This window comes from Haliaeetus leucocephalus, unplaced genomic scaffold (assembly GCF_000737465.1).
Source record: "Haliaeetus leucocephalus isolate CR32 unplaced genomic scaffold, Haliaeetus_leucocephalus-4.0 Scaffold795, whole genome shotgun sequence".
In the NCBI taxonomy this organism is placed as follows: Eukaryota; Metazoa; Chordata; class Aves; order Accipitriformes; family Accipitridae; genus Haliaeetus; species Haliaeetus leucocephalus.
In genome coordinates, this window is record NW_010973231.1 from 41,947 (window position 1) to 63,489 (window position 21,543).

At 43.3% G+C, this 21,543-nt stretch overlaps 2 protein-coding genes across 4 annotated transcripts in view; both read right to left on the reverse strand.

The window, feature by feature from the left end:
- The window catches only part of BEND2 (BEN domain containing 2), a 34,322-nt gene extending 22,468 nt beyond the window's left edge, over positions 1-11,854 (reverse strand). Inside the window, exons 1-2 of one of the 3 annotated variants that reach the window (XM_010581510.1) lie at positions 11,746-11,854; positions 955-1,101 (exon numbers count right to left, since the gene is read on the reverse strand). In XM_010581510.1, the coding sequence (XP_010579812.1) occupies positions 955-1,101; positions 11,746-11,758 (160 nt within the window). In that variant the 5' untranslated portion in view covers positions 11,759-11,854. Of the gene's footprint in view, positions 1-954; positions 1,102-10,860; positions 10,939-11,745 lie in introns of those variants that run through there. The other 2 variants (XM_010581511.1, XM_010581513.1) reach the window with 2 other exon arrangements.
- An 8,842-nt stretch (positions 11,855-20,696) lies between these two features.
- NHS (Nance-Horan syndrome (congenital cataracts and dental anomalies)) overlaps positions 20,697-21,543 on the reverse strand; it is a gene marked incomplete at its 5' end in the record, with an annotated part of 264,515 nt that continues 263,668 nt past the window's right edge. The window contains one exon of the mRNA XM_010581593.1: positions 20,697-21,329. Within this exon, the coding sequence (XP_010579895.1) occupies positions 20,705-21,329 (625 nt within the window). The remainder of the gene's footprint in view (positions 21,330-21,543) is intronic.

Here is a 21,543-nt window from a genome sequence, read left to right on the forward strand (position 1 = left end):
ACTCATGTCCTGAAATCAAGGTCAGCAACTGTCTATGACAGTTTCTTGGGCAGGAATTTTTTTTTTTTTAATAAAACAGCAAAAAAAACCAAAATAAACCACCCAAACCATCCTCCTCCCCAAAATATGTTTTTAGACATAAATGTACAAAAAAATTACAGTATAATCTACTGTCAAGTAGAAGACCAGAAAAGATTAAAGGTTCTCAGAAGCACCTAACAACACTAGGAAACAGAGATGTAACTTAACTCTGCTGAAGACAAATACTGATGAGATTCTCTATAAAGTCAAATGGCTAAATAAAAAAAAAAAAAACAAAACAAAACCAAACCCAAACAACAAACTAATAAATGCCATCACTTAGTTACAGTCATTTTCCTTGCTAACTTGGCAATACTGCTACTGGGCTTACTAAATGCTCATAACAGCTATGATTAATTTTTGTCTGGGCCAATGGAGAATTGGGTAAGACTTCTGAGAGACTTTGATCTTGCATGTTAAAATAATACAATGAATTTAAGACAATCACCAAAGGCTACTTACAGCTAATAATTTATGACCTTAAACAACCATCTTACTATTGTTGCACACCAGTATCTCCAGTGCTCCACTAAATTACACTGGACAGTTTATCTAAAAACCTCATTTTTGGGGTTAGGTTCTTCCATGACATTTATTTTCCAAATTGCTTGCTAATTCACTCCTAGGTATACTACTTTATAAGTAAAAAATTGGTTTTTTAAAAGATAATATTTCAGTGGGTTCACTATAATAAAGACCTCTAAAGTAGTAACTAAAAAGCTCTTTTTAAATGCATTGCCAAGCAATTTCTATAAAGTAGCTTTCTTATAAAATATGTTTTAAAGATATGGGTAATACAGAAAGCATTCAAGACAGCAGCGCTGAACATACAGCATTAACTATTAGATCACAATAAAAACGAACAGTAATTACCATAGGCAAGTTGAGCCACATGGTGAACAACACTGTTTACTTCAGAGTTCTGTTCCATTGACATGCAGCTTTGTGTGGACAATCCATTTTCTCCATGGTCAATAATCACTGCTTCAACATCGTCCTCAACATTCACAGATGCGTAATCTATTAGCATATGCAGAAAGAGAAACAAGTAAGACTAGACACCATTCTGAGTATCAGATGACAACTGTAGTGCTTGTATCATGTCTAGCATTATCTGAATTGTACCATAGCTAATTTAAAGCCAGTTTCACTTCAGCATCTAAATGTGAAGTCACTTTTAAACACAGGCACTGAAGTTTTAACACACACTAGAAGGGAAGCAGATTACTAATGCTTCGCTGGCAGGATTCCTGAAACTATTCAGTACCCAACTCTTCCCACAACGTCCAGCTTCAACAGGAACAGTTATAAGCCAGTACCAAGCACTTCTCAGAACTCCACTATTTACAATCAAGCATATGACATTAAATTGGTTTAGAAATTTTACTTTCATAAATAAGAAATGCTTAATACACTTGAAACAAACCAGTCTACAATCCTAACTGCATATTTGGTATTCAGATCAAACCAAACATGGGCTCCTGATGAGATGCTGTGCAGAAACACTGAATGGCAAATCTCCAGTACCAGATTTTTTCCTACATACTACATCAATAAAAAATGTCCTGGTTTGAGAATAACTGTATTATAGCTATTATAGCTAGATCTGGTGTTCTGGGGAGGGAGCAGAATTTATTCTTGATGAAACAAATTAATGGAAGGAATCATACCATGAACCACTAAAGGTAGTAGATAAAACTTAAATTCAGCCAGCACACTTGCATAACACTAGTTATATGAACACATGCTGTATTTTCCACAGGATACCCTGTTCAGTGAACGGGATGGACCGAGCTCCAGGAAGGAATCAGGCTGTGTAACAGTGGTCTGGTTCTTTACTCTTAAAGACACAATTCACTCCAAATCATGCTCTCTTCTCTCTGTTCCAATTTCTTAAGAGACCAAAAGGTGGGAAAGAAGCTGAATTCCGCAGGCCAAAGTTTTCCCTCTGGCCATCTAATCTAATTATTTCCCTCTACTCCCATCTAATCCAGATGAAACAACACAGCAGCGTTTGGATTTGGCTGTCATCAGATTAGGAAAGACTCCACCAAATTGAGGGTGTGCTCAGAAACACCCATCAATTGCCAGGCAGTCAATAGCTATGTTTACAGTAGTAAATGAAACCAAAAAGCTAGTTGGGGCATAGTTGCTCTGCAAAAAGGAGTTTAGCTGAGTGGACATGAGCTGGGATATGTCACTTAGGCTCAAGAATGGTTCTCGACCAGTTTTAATTAGCTGCTGTGAGGGACCAAGAGACTGTGAGAGACTGGCAACCATTTTGTCTTAAAACAACCAAGCAGGTAGCTGCAAGCAGCTGAAATAGGACATGCCCTGCAGAGGTGGGGTAGTGAGCTGTTTGTGGGAGGCTTTCTAGTGGTTGTGCCTCGAAGAAGCTTTCTGACAAGGGTCTTCCTGGGAAGTTTTCTAGCAGCTGTTTTGGACATTTTGTCACAGGTTCAGAGTCGGAGTTTTGCCACAGGCCCTTAACACAGCAGTTGGGTAAACAAGTTAAATGGGATAAGGGCACATCAGCAACACCCCCCACACCCCCCTAACTCCCTCAAGAACTTTCAAGAAAACCCCACAAGGCTTGCGTGAAGGACTTGCACGAAGGGCTCTCCAACGAGGGTATGAAGCAGGTGGGGGGAGAGCGGGGACGGGGACACACACCAAGCCCCCAGGCATGCGCCTGCTGCCTGAGAAATCCAGTTTCTACTGAGACTCCTTCCTCACTGGATCCAAGGGTGGTGATACTTACCTCTCCTTTTTTCTCTTATCTCTCCCCTCCCTCCTACTTTGTTGTTAGGAATACTTGGCTACAGCTGTTAGGTGTCAAGTTTTTTATTCAAAATATCTGCTACGCCAAATTTAGCCACACTTGTGTATAAGTCATTGTTAAATAAAACACATTTTGGCATTTAGGAGCCATTGTCATGACTCCTGCGCTGGGATTTGCTGAGCGAAACGGGGTGTTGAAATTTTCCCTGTCCCTCCTGAGTCATTGTTGTGACGCTTGTGTGCTGCAACAGACTACTAAAAGATCACCTCCCCCGAGCCTGCCGAGTGGGATGGGACATCTAAATTGGTGTCACGGACAGGATAGTCTGAAACAGCAAGGAGGGTTTGTAATAAGAAAAAAAAAGGGGGGGGGGAATATCAGTTGGAGTGCTGAGGAAAGGAGAACTGACATTCAGCTGAAGCCGAATTCTCCAATAGAAGATCATGGCAGCCCGAGATAAACCCGATCTTGACTGCTCCCTGCTGTTGGATTTGTTAAAAGGATATAAAGCATGTCCCACTCCGCCAGGTTAACGGCTGGGCGGAGAAAAATTGGCAATCTCTGAAGAAGAAGTTTGGCAAAAGAAAAACATCTTAAGGCTGGTAAAGGCAAGGCAATTAATTGTCTGTGGTGTTCTGGGGGTGGCACTAATAGCCACCCAGAGGGACAAACATACCATTAAGCAAACGGAACATGAGGTGAATCAATCCCTGCAAGCGATAGAGTATTTCCATACATTCTGTATGGTATGTCTAAATATTTTGATGGTCTTATTTTGTACCAGCCGTGGAAACTGGTTTGCTACTAGGTGACTGTAAAAGTAAGATTTGGTAAATAATTATTAGAAATCTTATACTAACACTGTGATTGAAACAGTAGACAAAAGTATAGTCAAGCAATTAACTAGTAGAGGTAGTTACTCATAAGTTTTGCAGTTCTTTGCTCTTATGACTAGATGTTCCTGTACACTAGATAAGAACAATGTTGAAACTGACCACGTGACTGAAACTGCGTTAAGCTTCAAGGTCAAAGAACAAGGACAAGAACAAAGACTTCAAGGACAGCCAACAATCTCAAATGGATTGGTGGTCGTAAAAGCTGCCCTTCAACTCAAATGAATGCTACATTGCACATGATCGGATGTAGGCAGTACTATGATAATCAGTTACTATAATTTGTATGTATACTCATGCGATTAATATGTAATTGTTACTCCATATAACCTGTTTGTGCTGAAGCTGTGGCATGCACGCTAGGTGGAATTATCCCCCGTGCATCCAGCACTGCAATAAAGAATGCCTGCTTTCTAAAACTCCAAAACAAGTCTTAGAGAGTTTCTTCAACTGGCTTTCCGGTATCACAAGAATTAGTTAAAGTGCAGGTAGAATTAGAGGTAGAATGAGCTAAACGGCAACAGGCTGAGGAAATAGTAAAAGAAGGAAAGAGGGTTGTGGAAAACCTTCAAGACAGCCTGCAGGAAGCTTGTATTAGGGAAAGAGACTTAAAGGTGCAACTAGCAGAGTATGAAAACGATTTAAATGGCAAATCCAGTTTCTCTAGCTTTGCAAAAGAAGCTGATATTGTCAGCCAAGAAAGTGATCCCAATTACCCCTGGAAAGAAATGGAAGAGGCTAAGGCTAAATCCATGTCTAATCCAAAGATGCGACCTCTCATTAAAATGGAGGTTGAGTAGGGGGGGAGATGGGGAAAATGATCAGCCAAACATTATTGTCAAACAGATACCCTACAATGCGACCAAGTTAGCAAAATTGCAAGAAAAATACAGCAGGCAAGCTAGAGAAACCAAAACTGAGTATGTTTGGAGTTTCTTTGACTGAGAGAGACAGAATAAAATTATTGGAGGAAGAAGCTCAGGGATATTGGGGTCCAGGGGTATTCCTGACTGTGGATGACCCACGGGAGCCCTGGTCCTTGACTCAGTGGGCAGCATATTATGGGGGATTGGACCCCATCAAAAGAGGAGACCTGGTTGCTATTCCTACCTCCAGGCTGAGTTGGCTTATGGAGAGCATAAAAAAGGCAGCTTGTCTCCAACTTACACATGATACACATCTTGTTGTGTGTCAACCCTCTCCCATGTTATTAATTGCTAACCCTGATAGAATGACTCCCCTGATTAAAGGGCTTCCCGACTCCCTAAAGGTGTATGCGGTACAAATTCAGGACTAAGAGCAATTTTGGTGGCCAGACCCGGCAGAGGGGCCACTCTTACATGGGGACAAATTGCTCAGGAGCTAATAAATTATGGCCGCTGGGTGGGCTTAATTGGTAAGGACATGAAAGCCTCTGCGGGGGTCCGTGGACCTGAAGTAGAGGGTAGGATGTCCTATCTACCCAGTAAAAGTGAGGTGGGTGGGGGATCGAGAAATCAGCTACGGAAGTAAGGGGTTAAGTAAAGGACTCCCTCGAGAACTAAGGGACGGCTTACCCCTTCCGAATTTACAATTGTTACTAAAATGTGGAAACCCACACGCAAAAATCTCCTGAAAAAAGGAGGCGGTCCCTCAATTCCGATGCCTCAAAAAGTCGCCGCCCCTACAGCACCGCTGGAGGAAGGCCGTAATTCTCCGGAATCGGGAAACCCCTTCCGCGGTCCACTAAGTGAGCCGGGGGACGGCCGGTGGGTTTGCATTAGAAGGCTCACAGAAAACCACCAGGGGAACTCTTAGTAACTTTTGCCCTGGGTCCCTTTAAAACGCCGGTTACCTTTCTCGTAGGCACAGGGGCTCAGATGTCAGCATTAAACAGTGAAACGGCAAACCGAAGCGGAAGAGCACCCGACAAAAAGCGTATTTGAGTTACTGATGTTTTCGGAAATTCCAGACCTCAACCTACGGCCCGAGTGCAAAGCTGGTTGCCCGGGGACACCACTCCCACTGTAACCACAATGATAATAGGCGTCCTTCCCACCAATATCCTGGGATTAGAGCTATTAAAGGGGAAAGCCTGGATAGATTCTAAAGGGAGAGAGTGGAAATTTGGCTCCCCGGTTGTTCCGATTAGGCTTCTGCGAACTGTGCCGCAGCTTCCCCCCCTCTAAAATTGTAAACGTGAAACATCCTCTACCCCTGGGAGCAAAGGAGGTTATCACCCCAGTGATAAAAGAGTTACAAGAACAAGGGGTGATCACCCAGACCCACTCCCCATACAATTCCCTTGTGTGGCCCGTATGGAAGCCAAGCGGAAAGTGGCGACTAACCATAGATTACAGGCGCCTGAACGCTAAAACCAGCCCTTTAACAGCGGCACTGATGTACTTAAGAAGTGATGTACCACAAAGGTCTTGTGAAATAAGATACCCTTTGTATACACAAGGCATGCCTTGCTAACGGCTGTGGCCCTGAAGAACTAAAATACCGCTAAGAAGAGAACATCCTACCCCAGGAGGCACCGAAAAGTTTAATAATTGCTAATAGGCATAACGTCAGCAAAAATCTTCGATAACTGGAGGAAAGGTAAAGGCGGCAGGGGGGAGATCATGACCACCGACTCAATTCCAGACCAGAAATACTTACCCCCTAACTGTCCTTGAGCATGCGCTGTAGAATAAAAGAACACTGTACCTTTAATTCAAAACGGGGAAACTTTAACCCAATAGAAACTGTGCTAGGTAAGTGACTACCAGTAATAGCTTTGGGGAAGAACTTTGGAAATTGAATATGAATAACTGAACCGTATAAATTGCTTGTCCGTTTAGGTATGAAGTGTGCTAGCTTTGTGGATTACCATCTAGCCCCCATCTTTGCGCAAACATGAATTGGAATAAAATACCTCTGCTCTGTGTGTATATTGGCATTTCGCACACCGGGTAAATGACCCCACTTGTGGGACAACAGCACTGCCAAATATAGCTGAGCTAACCTCCACCATACAAGAACAGGCCCATCCAATTTTAGCTACTATTGATATGAAGGACATGTTCTTTATGGTGCCCTTGCAGGAGAATGATCAGAACAGATTTGCCTTCACAAGGGAAGGGCCAAAATCTATAGCTAAAGCAACTCAGCTGGAGGATAAACATTGATCAAACAGGAAAATACAGAAAGGGAAAACACCTCACTTCCAAAAAATATCTTGATTAATTACAACATTTCTACAATGATGTAGAAGCAATGCAGCAACAAAACTCAAAACTTTTAACCTCTAAGATGGTGGTCAGGATCCTCCTCATCCCCAGGGCTTTTAACTTCCATCACCCATTGCTGAACATGGCTGCTCTCATACAGGGAAAGGAAATTATTCCCTCTTCAAAATGGCACTCTTAATGGACAGTCAAGAAATTTTGAGATTAGAATACACGACCCATTTCTATGAAGGTTTATCAACATGACTGGTCACTGCAACGATAAGGAAAGCTGCTCCAAGAAATGCAGACCCACCTGCTTTATACCAAGCACCACTTTTCTTAATGTATTCTAGTTGTCTTGCCTCTAAAGTCAGCGGACAAATTTAAATGTCTTTGCTGTAGATTGACTACATTCATCACCAAGAGAATGTCTGTGCTCAAGAATATTTTGTTTAGAAGACTTGGCAGCTAATATTAGCTAGTTTAAAAAAAAGGGGGGGGGGGGGGGGGGGGGGAGAAGCAGTTCTTATCTTATAGGCCTATACATATCTTATTCAGGCAAGGGAAAACAACTCTTAATGTTACTACTGTAGTCATTCTTCCATGTGAGGACAACTTCATCCATTCAACTACAATCTTCACACCTTCAAAAACTTGTGACAAAAGAATTCCAGCTTTTTACTCATAGTCTTAAAGAAACTGCAACTTAGTCCTGTTAGCAATTCTAAGTATTTCTGATGCTTCTTAAAAGTGCTAGCAATATGGAGTAATACCATCTATATAGCACCAAATAATATTAAATCCAGATCTGTCTCTCTCAAGTAGAAACTACAAACTGCCAAATTCCATGATTAATTTGTACTCCTAAAAAAAAAAGAAGCCATCAAGATTTTTTTACTTGTGACTTGAATGAAGATGCAACTGCATTTCTTGTGCCAAGTTAATTTCATTGTATTAATTAACTCTACTGACACAAAATATCATGACATAGATATTTAGACATTTCCAGTAAGTCTAGAAAGGAAATTATAAATTTAAAAAGTGTGATTAAGAAAATATTTTAAGCTTATATGTTTCAAATAAGGCTTTTACTGTGAAGTGAATTACACATTATAGTAGGATTAAACAGGGTGGTTTATCCAGTCATTGGAAGAAGTTATCAGTTTAAGAGAACTCTGACTTTGTTTGAAAACTGAAGTGACAATCATCTAAAATTAGAAAACATCACCAAACTAATTTCCTTCTCAGACTCAATGCATGCTCTGGGTTATACGGTATAGACTATGACACTATTTTCGGTAAGGCAGTAGGATATGCTATAATATAAGGTAGAGGTTCATTAAAAAAATGCATTGTACAGAAAGATAGTTGTAGACAGAGCAGTGCTGTGAAGTGACCAAATTAGAAAGCCAAGATTGGAGGTGCTCTTTTTAATTTAAAAGCTGTTTATGTTCACCATTTAGAATTCTTTCACCAGGAGCTCTTCTCTGCTTCTGCACAAAATCATCAGGTAGCAGGTATTTGTAGAAAGTTAAAGGCACTTAATCGTGAGCCCAGCTTTCATAATGATTTACATGCAAAAACATCCAACTGTGTGTCTAACCCTGCATCATAAGTTACACTGTTATATTAAGTTACAGCTTTTTATGCATCAAAGTAAACCCAAGCATCATAAGGAATTTATTTCCAATAGAGAAATACATGTAAAGGTAAATATGACTTGAAAGTTTTCTCTCTTCTTTGGAAACTCTGTCATTTGATCAACATAATCCAGCAACCAAATGACTGCTTATCTTTTTACTACTGCTCAGTCACCTATCCCAAAATAATATAGTAGTGTAGGCTTTGGTGAAAAGAGCTGAAAACAGAAGAAAAATGTGAAACATAAGAATGAAAGACAAATAAAACCAAACTGCAACGTAAAGAAAACTCGGGCTGGGGAAACACAGACGGACCACCAAAATAACTTAAAGATGGAAAGACATTGATATTAAACATCAAGAAACACTAAAAAAAGGCAAACAAACAAAACCCCCCCACAAAACCCCAAAACCAAACATGAACTCTTTCAAAGCCAGAGTTAAGACAAACATAAAAGTCCCCAAAACTCTGTAGCAACTACAGATTACATACCAACGCAAATCAAGCAAAGCAACCCTACCCAAACAACTAAAAGATATATCAAGGAAGTTACCTGGCTTTAAACTAAGTCACAAAAGGAGGGCCAGCCAGGATTAACTTGGACCACAACTAAATCCTGCTCTATTTCTGGCCTGACACTTAACTCTAACATACACAAAAAAAGGAACTAACAGAAGGAAGAGCACAGGGACACCAGCATCATAATGCCTTTCAGGGGTAGTATCATCCCATCCCAGCTTCAAGTAATCATTTGCCTATTAACTCAATCTCATTGCAGATGTAACCAAGAGTTTTAAGCACATTTCTGCATACTATGATAATCAAAGCTACGAGCACAGAAATACAGCCACATCTGATGCACCAGCTGAAGTCTGAAGACAAGCTGACAGACAACTTCTCTTCCCCCAAGTACATTACTAATTAAATACACCACATAAACCAGTGGGATAAGGAATGACTTGTACCGAGTCAGACATTACCTGATGAATGCTCTCAGTTATTGCGGAAATAGAAACATAGGTAACCATGAGGTATAGAATGGTAAGGAGAGGCAAATGAGAGATAGCTGAAGGCACTGAGTAGTACTAAATCCTATCCCAACATCTGTTACAGAGTTCCTGGGGGCTGCTAGCAAAATCACTAAAACGAAATCAAACTTTTCACAGAAATCCAGTATTTTTTTCTTCATTTTCTAAGAGTTCAGTTAGACACATGTCTGTATTTCTGCAAACGTGATCTCAATACTCCCAAGTGCAACAGACAGCCATGGAAGCTACTGTAAGAGGAACTACACTTTATAGATACTTAAATGCTGCACTCAGAAAAACTGGATACCATATACCTCAAGTCGCATCCTTGGATTTAGCATATTTCTGATAATTTTGTCCTTAATCTAGACAGGCTGTCACAGATCAGAGACACCAGAATACTCTACCACAGATAAAATGCTTACTAACAGTCTCTGAACACTGAAACAATAGTTAATTTAGAATGCTGTAGTCAGAATTTGCATGACTGAAATTTGCAACAGGTTAAGACAATGGGATCACGTATTGAGCAAATACAAACCAAAATACAGCAAACACAAAGAAGCAGAATAATGAAACCAGATTTCCCTTGGCTTTAGTTTCATATTTGGATTACTGAGATGCTAGTAAGATCAAAACTCGAGGTAAAACAAATCTTAGAGAGGCCTCTGATGTCTAATAAGATCTGAGCTCACACTGCACCTTTTGACTGAGGAATATTATTAATGGCACATCTTTTCTATTACCAAGGAATTTAGAACAGTCTTAATATTTGTTAAGATTACTAAGTTATAGACAAAGCCGATCAGGAGACTAAAAAATTGAGGACAAAGGAGAAGGCACAGACACCCAGTGCATTACCCTGCACGTTTGCTTAATTGGGAGTATATTAGGATTGCTATGCTCCCACCTTCCTGCACCTCAGTCCTACCCCCTTACTTCGTGCTGACACTTATATAATTGCACAGTGAACTGGCCGAAGCCTAAACACACCAAAAATGAAATTATTTTTTATCCAGAAAAGCTCCCTGAACCTTGAAGTCACACAAGGAAATCGGGCATCTGAGCAAAAGACAACTGAAACCTCTTGAGAGGGTAGGGGACTGTGACGGCAATGACAAGCTAAGTAAGCTCAAACTGATGTGAAACTGTATAAACATTACTCCTGGGAAGGGCAAGGTGAAGCGTGTAACTGACAGAAATAGACCTGGTTTGATCCTAAGTAAGTGAAGCCCATATACCTCTAAGATACAGAAGTTGCAGTACGCATTACGTCTTCGAATGGGAAGATCATTAGGGCAGGCATCTCACTTCAGGAGCGTTACTCATCTCCGCTGGAACTCGGGTTTTGTATCCGAGTAACAGCAGCGCTCGGGGACCTGCTAGGGCCGAGACGTCGCTGTTCCACAACGAAGCCTTCCCCACGTTTTGCCGCTACGCTTACCCACCATTCGAGGGCTAAAGAAAGCAAAAGCTTCCCCCGCCGCAAACCACGCAACTGCCGCTGTGACCCTCCGGCCCTACACCGCCCGCCAGATCATCGCTGTGGCACGGGCGCATTACGTCGGAGCAGGAACTTCCCCGGGAGAGCCCCGCTTCCAGCGCTACCGCGGCACAACCACGCACGCCGGCCCCTCTGCCCACGGCTCAGCTGCGGAAGAAGCGACGCTGCAGGGGCACCTCGGCAACACGCGTCCCCGGGGAAAACGCGCGGGCCGCGGACAACGCGGGAGCCCGCTGGGGCAGGTACGCCGCCCCGCGCGCCCGGAGGGGGAAGAGCGGCGCCTGCCCCCCGCGGGGACCCTCGGCCCGCCCCCCGCGCAGAAACCGTTAGCGCTGCCCGCCCCGCCACCCCCAGTCCACACAGCGCCTCTAACCGCCCGCGCGCCCTCCGCGCCACGAGCCACCGCTGACGCGGCGGCGACGGGCAGAAGCGAAAGCCAATGGCGGCGCCTCGCCGTGCCGGAACCGGCGAATAGCGCCGGGCGCGGTGGGCGTGGCTCGGCCGGCTCGGCAGAGAACGCCGGGGCTGTCGCGAACGATGAGGGAGCGTCCGCTCTCCGCGTCCCGTCCCGTCCCCCTCTCTCTCGGGGGACCGGCAGGGCGGCGGCGGCCTGGAGCCTTACCCTTGGCGGACATGGCTCGCTGGGGCGGCGGAGCGCGGGGTCCTTCTCGGGTGGGCAGGGCGGCGGAGCGAGCCGGGGCTCCGGCACAGGCAGGTGTGGCCGGAATGCGGCGTTGGAAACGGAAGCGGCTTCTCCGACGTGAGCAGTGAAGCGTTTTGAACCAGTGCGGCTGCGCGCTAGGTGGCGGGGTGGCCCGCCTGGCGAACGGGAGCCGCGGGGGCGGTGCCGCCTTCCCCCTCAGCCGCCCGCCGGGGCCCGGGCCGCTGCCGCGCTGCTGGCTCTCGCGGTACGGAAGGTGGCCCGGTTTGCTCTGCTCTGCTCTTGGCTCCGTGGCGCTGCCGCGCTCCCTGCTAGCCGAGGGCAGCGAGTTCGGTTTCACGCAGGCTCCTCCGTCCCCAGGAGGATGGAGGGCTGCCGAGCCGCTCCCCAAGTCTCTGCGGGAGGGCAAAGCCGTGGGTAACTTCAGGTCCGGCCACCGCGGTTCTGGAACGGCAGAGCCTCTTGTGCAAGCCGTCCGCGGCCGCAGGTTTCAGCATGCAGTAGTGTCTGGTTATCTTGCCACGCCATCAGATTCTGTTTTGGTTCTTTGCGAACTACTTGTTGGAATGGGAGGAATCCAGTTACAAAGGGGTATTAACAGCTGCAAAAGGTTCTCCTCGGAATTTCTGACTACAAAATCGGGTATCATCAGGGCTGCAGTTCATACAGGAACACTCCGGGCCTTTGGGAGTGACAAAATGTAGAAATTTCAGCCTCACCTACCTATATTAACAATTTTGTGCCTTTCGCCCTACCTCCTTCATCTCTATACGCCAATTCATTTTTTTTAAATCAGGCTTGGAGTTAGGGGGTTTGGCAGGGCCACAGGACACCCTGCCCAGACATTCCCTGGCTGTGTTTACGCTCCCCCCCTGGAGGCACAGGGACCTCTTTGGGGAATATGTTTGTGGAGGGATTGGAAGGAGATCCAGGGTGGTGATGGGACCTGATCTGCTTATGGCCTGGGGCAACAAAGTGCCCTATGACAGCCTGCAGGACCTAAGCGCAGCTGAGCAGCACCATGGAGATACTAAAGCAGAGTAACAGAAGGGCAATCCCTTTCTCCAGGAGGTGAAAGAGATGTCTGGGAAGTGCTGTGCAAGGGGAGAGTAGTGTCATATTAAATTTCTTTCTAGCTCTTGCCTGGGTTGAGAGTTCTCTGTTCTGTGTGCACGTGTGTGTATGTGGGTCTGAGTGCAGCACCAGCAGTCAGCTCATGTGTCAGAGGGCCTGTGTGCCTGTGGTGCAGCAACTGGAGTGAGTGCGGGTGTGCGAGCGAGTGTGTGAGCACTAGTGAAGGTCAAGCTGGACTGTCCAGCCAGTAGGTGAAGTGGCCTGGGAGCCAGGGATGTCTCTAAGGGTGAGACTGTGGGGCAGTTGGTTACTGGAGACCAGAGGAGTCCTTGCCAGCTGCTGGAGAGACCGTAGGGTCTGGGGGGTCTCAAGGTGTGAAGGGGAGCATGCATGTGTCTAAGGGGAAGACCAAAGGGTGGTAGCTACGGGGGGATCAGGGTGCCCTGGGCAACACTGAGTCTGTGAGTGGCTCTGTGTCTCTAAGGATGTGGCCTTGGTGGGGCTGGCTATTGGGAACCAGGGGAGTCCCAGCTAGCTCTGCATGTTTAGGAGACAGGGGGCTGAGATGGTCTGCGCCAGCAAGTGCAGTGGGTCTGTGGCCTCAGGAACTTGCATGTGCCAGCAACTGGGAGGACTGAGTGTCTAAGACTAGCTGCTAGAAGGATCCACATTGTTAATATGCATATGTGCATATATATTTTTTTTCTTTTTTTCTCACTAGTGGACCTCCAACCTGCTCAGCTGGAGAGGGAAGCAGGATGAGGCTGTTGGTGCTGTCTGTGTTTGTGTGAGGGATGCGTGTGTTTGTCTGTGATCAGTGTGGCTGGTCACATATATATTTACATATGTGGTATATATGCGTGCTCTTGTGTGCATGTGCCTGACGGGAATACACCCTCTGCCTTGCTACTGATGGAACCTGTGGGCATGGAGCTGTGGCAGTCTTACCTCTCTTGGGTGTTGGATCTGGCACAACGTATTTTCCTCCAACGTATAATACTCTATTTTTAAAGTTTAAAGCTTATATCTGAAAGATTCAAGGCCGAGAGAACTACTAAAGATTTGAAAGCCGATACCTGTATAGGTGAGAAAGGCATAATGGCTATATAGCATGCAGATAATTGCTTATCTGTCAGAAAGCTTGTGTAAGAATTACACACATATATAAGGACTATTTATAAACTTAGCCTTATTTCCTAATAAGCATTTTGAGAGAACCCGAAGGATTAGTCAGTGCTTCCTTTATCACTTTCTGATCTTTAGCAGGTTTTAAAAGCTTTTTCTCTCTTTGACATAGATGGCAAGGTAGAAGACCAGCATCTGCAAGCCCCATCTTGAACTGAGTCAGTGCAGTACATCCAGTTTCTTGCACAAGTTTCTTCACCAAAACATATCAGAATTTTATGATGCTTTCCAATTAAAGTACTGGGCTGCAAGAACATTGAGTAAACTATGAGTTTCACTTTCCCGTAAAGCTCGAGTTGATGGGAGAATGCCTGAGTAATAGGGATCCCAGCCAACAATGCTGTATTCAAAATCAGCTTTTATCTTCCCTTTATTTTTTCTGCAGAAACAGAGGAACTTTTTTATGATGGGGCAACATTTTGTGTGGATGTATGGAAGCAGTCCCTGAAAAGAATGATTTGGGACCAGGAAGGTCTTGGGAGGCCACAGATGCTGAATGGCATACTAAGACACAGACTAATAAGTGAAGTACCAGAGTGAGGGATAGGGGATATTGCTGCCTGTGGAAAGAAAGTTCTCAGGGCAAGGATGAAGAAATGTTGGATTTGAAAGGAAACAGATAGAAAAAGTTTGTTGGATATCCAATTTCTGTAGTCTTGTGGGGCAACGGTATTTGGAGGAGCTAAGAGAAGAAAGATATTTAAGGTAGGGCTAAGAGGAATACAGTCTTTAGGAAGTGAAGCTAAATGAAAAGGAATTATTTGACACACTAGAGGCTGTAACGTTACAGCATGCTGGTTTAGAAAGTTTTGTCTTGAAGATATAAAGTGGTAGGCATAATTCTACAAATACTGTTTCAGTGGCTTACTAATCATGTAGAAGGCAGGATGCATTTCAAAAGAAAACTGAAGGAAGTGGAGGTAGGCGGGAGGTTTTTACAGGGAAAGGAGTCAGCTAATAGTTAATGCATTTGAATGCAGAATCATGGTTTCAGAAGGAGTGAGAAAACCTGATCTACAAAGAATTCCTTTTTCTTGGATCATTTTGACTAGAAAATTCCTGAAATTAATTTGTTGGCCATCTTTCCTGGTACTTAGAGTTATGGATCCAATAAAATAAAAATACAAGTTTACCTACTTTAGCTGTTTCTGTAATGTCTTCATTTCAGGTTTGAAACTTGGTATTTTGTAGTGTTGGACATTTCAAACGGCAAGTGAAGTTGTGGACTAACTCCAGTTACACACTGGCCTTCATAGATCCCAAAACTTTTGTGCATTGAGTTGAGGAAACTAATAGAAATTACAGCCTAAATTTATCAGGATTTTTTTGATGGTTCAGCTGGTTTGGCAAAGTGAAATGCACAGCGATGTCCGGTGATCAGAGCCATATCTGGGGAGGATCCCTTGCTTCCCAGACCATATCCGCGTTACGCAGAGCAGCAGACAGATGTGACCAGCAGTGTCCCTGAGAGCAGGCACTAACATTCAGTACTTGCAATGAATGCCTGTGCTAGTCCCCTCTCTGAAATGGGATTTCTGTTGTGGATCAATGCCTCTCTATTTTCTATAAAAGCTCCAGCAAGAGATGGAGATTAAGACATGCCCGCTGCTTGCTGGCTCAAGGAGGACCCCACCAGATTGTGTGTCCGGCCTGAGTTGCTAAGTCTCTGAGAACACTATAGGAAGACTGCATAGGAAGATTTGTTGGGCGGTGGTTGAGTTCCACCCTGGGGAGAAGGTGCCAAAATTATCAGTGTGGCATCTAAGTTTTAACACCCATGTGCTTTATTATCCTCCAACCCCCCTGCCCAAACCTGTAACGCTTCCCATGCATGGTTATATACATTCCTTATATGTATCTACACAGCATGCTGGGATGCTTTGCTGAGAAGCAGGATAGTACAACCTGAGAGAAGCTCGTATATGCAGTGATACTACTTACAGTATCGAGTTTGTATTATCACTGGATGGGCCTGACAGTTGCATGCCATGTATGCATACCCAAAGGTACACGCTGAAGCCTGGATTTTACAAAGACTTAAAAAAGTCACTGACGTCGCATATGTTGTAAATAGTTACAATGATTTCACCTTGTATATATAAAAGAAGCACTGAGTGTCTTTTATGTAGTCTTAATGTTTAACCTTCTCTTCCACTGAGCATGAAAAAATATACAGGCATACAGCGGGCAGATGAAAACCAGCTTGTGCCTGCCTCTCCTGGCTAAGCTCTTCCTACAGATCTTGCTTATCTGTGTTTTTGGATTGGGAAAGACACACAATACAACAGGAAACGATCTACATGATCATTAACTTCTTGACCATCTGGTTAAAGCAATTGTTATGCAAACAGATTCCTACTTGGAGACTACTCTAAGACCACACCCGTCAGGGCAATCCTGGTATCCTTGCAAAGCATGATTGCAGATAGCCCAGCAGCATTCCCCAAAGCGGACTTTTTTCCATGTGCTCTAAAGCACGAGACTTGAGCATTTCAGCTTTTTTCTAGATGTATTCTTTAAAACACCAAGTACGGTGTTGCAAAGCTACTGACAAAATGACAGCTGAAACCAAAGTTTCATGATTCCCCTCCCCTTTTCCGGCAAGTATGCAATTTTCAGAGAGACGTGCAGGGGCTGTCATTTAAACACTTAACTTCCATGTCCTGACTTGTCAACCTCCTGTAACCAAACTGTTTTAAAATAAAGTAGTGTTTGCACTTCTGTGTTCATCATTTATGGCCTGCTTTTTACCCACGGCTTGTTTTATCTGATAAGGTTCAGTCACTGGATTCTTTATGCCTTGGGTCTGAAGTGTTGCAATTTCATGTTTTCCAGCTGACGATAAAGTCTTTCCACTATTTTTCATCCCAGCTTCCTTTCTCTTACCTGTGAAAGACAAGGGGCAAATTCAGCACTTTTTATATTCTGGCCAAATTGTACGTGTGGGCAAAATTCCGCTTAAAGTCAATGCCAGTTTGGATACAGATTTCCCCTTACTCAGTTTATAAAAACAATTAAGTTGAAGAGAAAACACGATTAAATGGTTTGAAAAGCGTAATGAGCTGAGACTTACCTTTGGAAATAGCATACTTGTAGTCTGTAGATAAGACTTCACATCTCATTAGAAGAAAGTAAAGAGAAGGTGTGATTTAATTGCAGTCACGTTTATTTGCAGTTTCTATACACACTTTCTAGGTAATCAAACTTCTCCGACACATTTTTTTGAGAGGGGTTCACAATGAAACTGTCACTGTTTTTACTAAAAATAAATACAAGACTTAAAGTGTTGCACAGCTCTAAAATATACAAAGGCTTGGATTTAATGTAAACTTTGAAAACATTTTACAAAAGAAACCATCTTTGCAACAATTTAAAAAGTTCATATTTACAAATATTACAAAAATACAAAATGGATGCAAGTCCATAAACCATTGTCTTTTCTGCCAGCATGAACTGGTGCTAGTACCAAAATAGTTACACTGTAACCTTCTTAATTTTTTTTTTAAATTCTTTAAGTCATAACCTACAGTATTTCTCTATCTGCCACCATTGCAGCAAATGCACTCAATCACCGACCTTTGGCAAAAGCAAACATATGCTTTATTTGCTACAACTATTCCATGTCCTCTACACTGCCACAACAACAACAACAAAAAAGTGGGACAATGTTATTTTTCAGAACACACAGCTGTATAACTTCAGAAATCATTTCCATAACATCAGTGCAAACAACGGAACAGTAGGTTAAAATGATAGTTCAGCAGTTTACCTGATGCATGTACTGTACCCTGTCTCAAGAGGTGAGTGATGTTCCCTTCACTCTACAGCTTGTCCTCTGGTGCCTTAATGGCACACCTGCAACACTACAGGGGTCCCTGCCATGCATCTTCTGACTCCCACATTTGCTACAAACTTTTCTTCATAGTGAATCTCTCTTTATTTGGGTTTCAATCTGCTAAATATAAACTAGGAAATTAAACAAAAGAAGTAAGACTATATTTTAATGGGATTGTTCTGTGGCCGTTCTGTATGTGAAGTATTGCCTCACCATTCCAGTCAAAAAAATTTTTTTTAGTGTATATTTATTTATTTATGGTCTCTATTAAATTATGGATTAGTAATAAAAAGTTATATCATCAAAGTCAATTCAGCTGTATTCTCTTTACAGTTTTGAATGACTATTTAACTCAGGGCTATTAAACATCTTGTAAAAATGCTCCTGGTAAAATTTTGAAGGAAAATGACTGAAGATGACAAACTAAGGATTTTCTGCCCAATATCTAAACTTCCTTTACTCATGTTCTCCAGAAAGTGGTTTGTTATATGCTAAATGTTTCCTCTTAAAACATTTCTCATTCATTCACTTCACTTGTGTTCAGACTTTTTTTCTCAACTAAGCTACTAATATTATTAGCCTTTTGTTTCCAAACCCTTGCTCCCATTACCTTTTTGAAAACTATTTTAGACTTCTAGATTATTTAGACTTCCCTATTTTGCAGGCCTTCAGCTGATGGACCATGCCTCTTCCCAATGCACATACCACATGCACGGTGCCTCTACCTCGCACACCAAATGCAACCAGGCTACAGGAGGACAGTAGCAAACTCTGAATAATATATTTCTTGTGGTAAGTGCTAGACAAAATCATATGTGAACCTTATGGGGAATAACATTTGGGATTTGTTAAACTGTTCTGACTTGCTCAGACTCTTTAAATTCCTAACAGTTTTAGGTAGAACCTTCCTCTTTAAAACATGCTCTGCCCACTTTTAAAAACTCTCAGCTTTATGCATTACATGATTAAAAGCAAAAAAAAAAGGTAAAAACTGATTTCACACATTCTGCTTCCCTATCATTTACTTATGCTTAAAGCCAGCTTTTAGTTGATTTCTTTAGTACCAAAGTACGCTCTTTCTGCCATCCTACTCGACCTGTCCTACTGCACACCACATTCCTCCTCGCACTATTTTCTCTGCACTGACCTTTCCTCTATTCCAAACCATATCCTACAGCAACCAACACCAACTGCATCAATTTTGGACAAAGAGGGCCTTGTTCTCTGAGTAGCACGGATGGCACTACATTGATGGAAACCGTGGTGGCCCACAGGAGAATCGGGCCTGTTGGTTTTATTCTGTTTAAAAATTAAAAGTATAAAGTGATTCATGGGTTAAGTTTTAAAAGTACATGTTCTTGCAGTTTTAAGACAAGAAAATTCAAGTAACTTCAAGTAATTCAGCTTTTATTTCCCTGCCTTCATTGGTATCAAAGCAGCTGCTTTGATTTGTCTCCTTTCCCACCCCACCCCAGTCCCCCTCCCTGTTCCACGTTTCTGGTAAACCCAGACAAGATCCCAACTGTACGTGGCTGGCACAATTAACCAGAGCTCTCCCCTTTCCAGCTCATCAATGGATATAAATAATGCATACACATACCTATTTCCCAGCTACGTTTTCACAGTGTCATTTTTGTAAATATTTAGGTAGCATGAATCTCATCAGCACAAAGAGAAAGCTTCACTGAAAACTCATTGCGGATATTTGCTGATAAATCAAAAGCGCTTCTTGCATGCTTATAATTTATTTGTTTCCTTTACGAACCAGAAACTAAGCATGTTTAAAGATTATAGTTACCAGGTTATGACCATGTTCTGTATCCCAATAGCCTAATAGGAATATGAAAGTTAAGTACTATTTCTTCTCACATCTATTCTCTCTGAAGCAATCCCTGCAAGAATAAAGGCCCAGGGGAGGCTGTGGGATGGGACCCTTTGGGGCTTTGTATCAGACATGACTTTGTTCTGTTGGAAGCACGCTCGCCTTTCCCCACCCATCCTCACGGTAACCCTCCCAGCTGTGCTTTCCAGTTAGCTTCTTCAGAGCTGCCTTGGAAAGACAAATGGTTACTTCAATCACAGTCAGCCTTTCCATTTCCTTAGCTAAGGCGGAGAATTCCTCCTTTCCACTGCTCAACGTTGTCCTTCGGGCTTATCGCACTGAAAGTGGTTATCGGTGGCCATGTGAATTTTTTATGTTTGATATGAAAATGGTATTCACAGAATACAGTTATTACATTTGACTTCTTTTGTCTTCTATAAACAAAGTTGTTATGCAGTAAATTGTTTGCCACATCCACTTTTTGATAGTTCTATTTACAAATTTTTATCAAAAATATGGTATTTACATATGTTTTGTTAATTTCTTCTAAATTTTGTTTCAGCTCATTTTAGTGTAGAAAAATACCAATCCTCAAGAGCATTTTCTTTTTTTTTTTCTCCCTAGGGAAGCACTATAGTGAGGGATTTGCTTCTAGATGGGCAGATTCTGGAAAAAAACCAACCCAAAGTCACTTTTAACTCTATGGAAAGTGTATAGCCTTGAAATTTACAGTGACAACGGAAATGAGAGTGGGATAAACCAAATGAAGCCAAAAGAAAACAGAACATAGTGTATCTGCCTCCTTTTAGAAAATATAACGTAATAAATAGCTACAGCTGTAGTCCTCTGTTTCCCCAGCATCTTACAAACACTTTTAAGCATCAATATTGCCCTGCAACTTTTTTTTTTTTTTTTTTTTTTTTTTTGAATGCTACAGCGTTGGCCTCTTACATCCTTACAGAGCCCGAGTGGTGTCGGCAGCCTGGCCATGGCGCCCACGCAGCCTACGCTGAGCTCTGAGAAGACCGATCGTCATGAGGGCTGCCATCCGAGTTCTCCGTCTCTCCTTCAGAGATGGCCTGCATCGGAGTGTTGTACAGCCTGCAGCGCACACTGTACCGGCTGCTGCTGGCTGCTGGAGGTGCCCTTGAGCGCCCCACTCTTGAGGACGCTGACATGGGAAAGCTCTTGGAGGAGAATCCTTCCGCGTTGACCCTGGGGGAGCAGGGGGAGAGTGGGGACAACGCATCAGGGCTCGCTGCAGGCGGAGACTCCTCCAGGCTTTGGGGGGCATCTGCCATCAGCTCTCCCGGAGACTTGGGCAAAATAGGACTTTTCAGAATTTCCGTGGCGGACATCCTGTAGCTGGAATCAGATCGGCTGCCTTTTTTAAGGAGCAGTAGTTTAAACTCCTCATTGGATGTGTTGGACTTTTTGGCATTCCTGTATATGAGCCCAGGGGACCTCTGACTGCTAATGGGAGCGCCCACACTACCGGCCGGTGGCACATTGCTGGCAGGCAGCGTGCTGCTGGAGGGGGGCTGGCTGCTAGTCCCAGATGAAGCTCTCAATCTGTTTCTTACAGAAAGGTCTCCAGAATCCTTTCTCCCAAGAACTTTCCTTTTTGATCTGTAAACACACAAAGGAACACTCTTTCATACATTATCTTTGTAGAATAACACTTCATGCTGGTCTGGAGTTTCACAGATAGATTGACTGTGCTTTCATATTAGCTAAAGTTCTCTTAATCCCTCTGTCAAATATCAGAGGCTAGCAGTGACTGATGGCACTTTAAGCCGTGAGAGCTGTTGTGCAATGAATGAGGGACTGAGCCACAGAATCC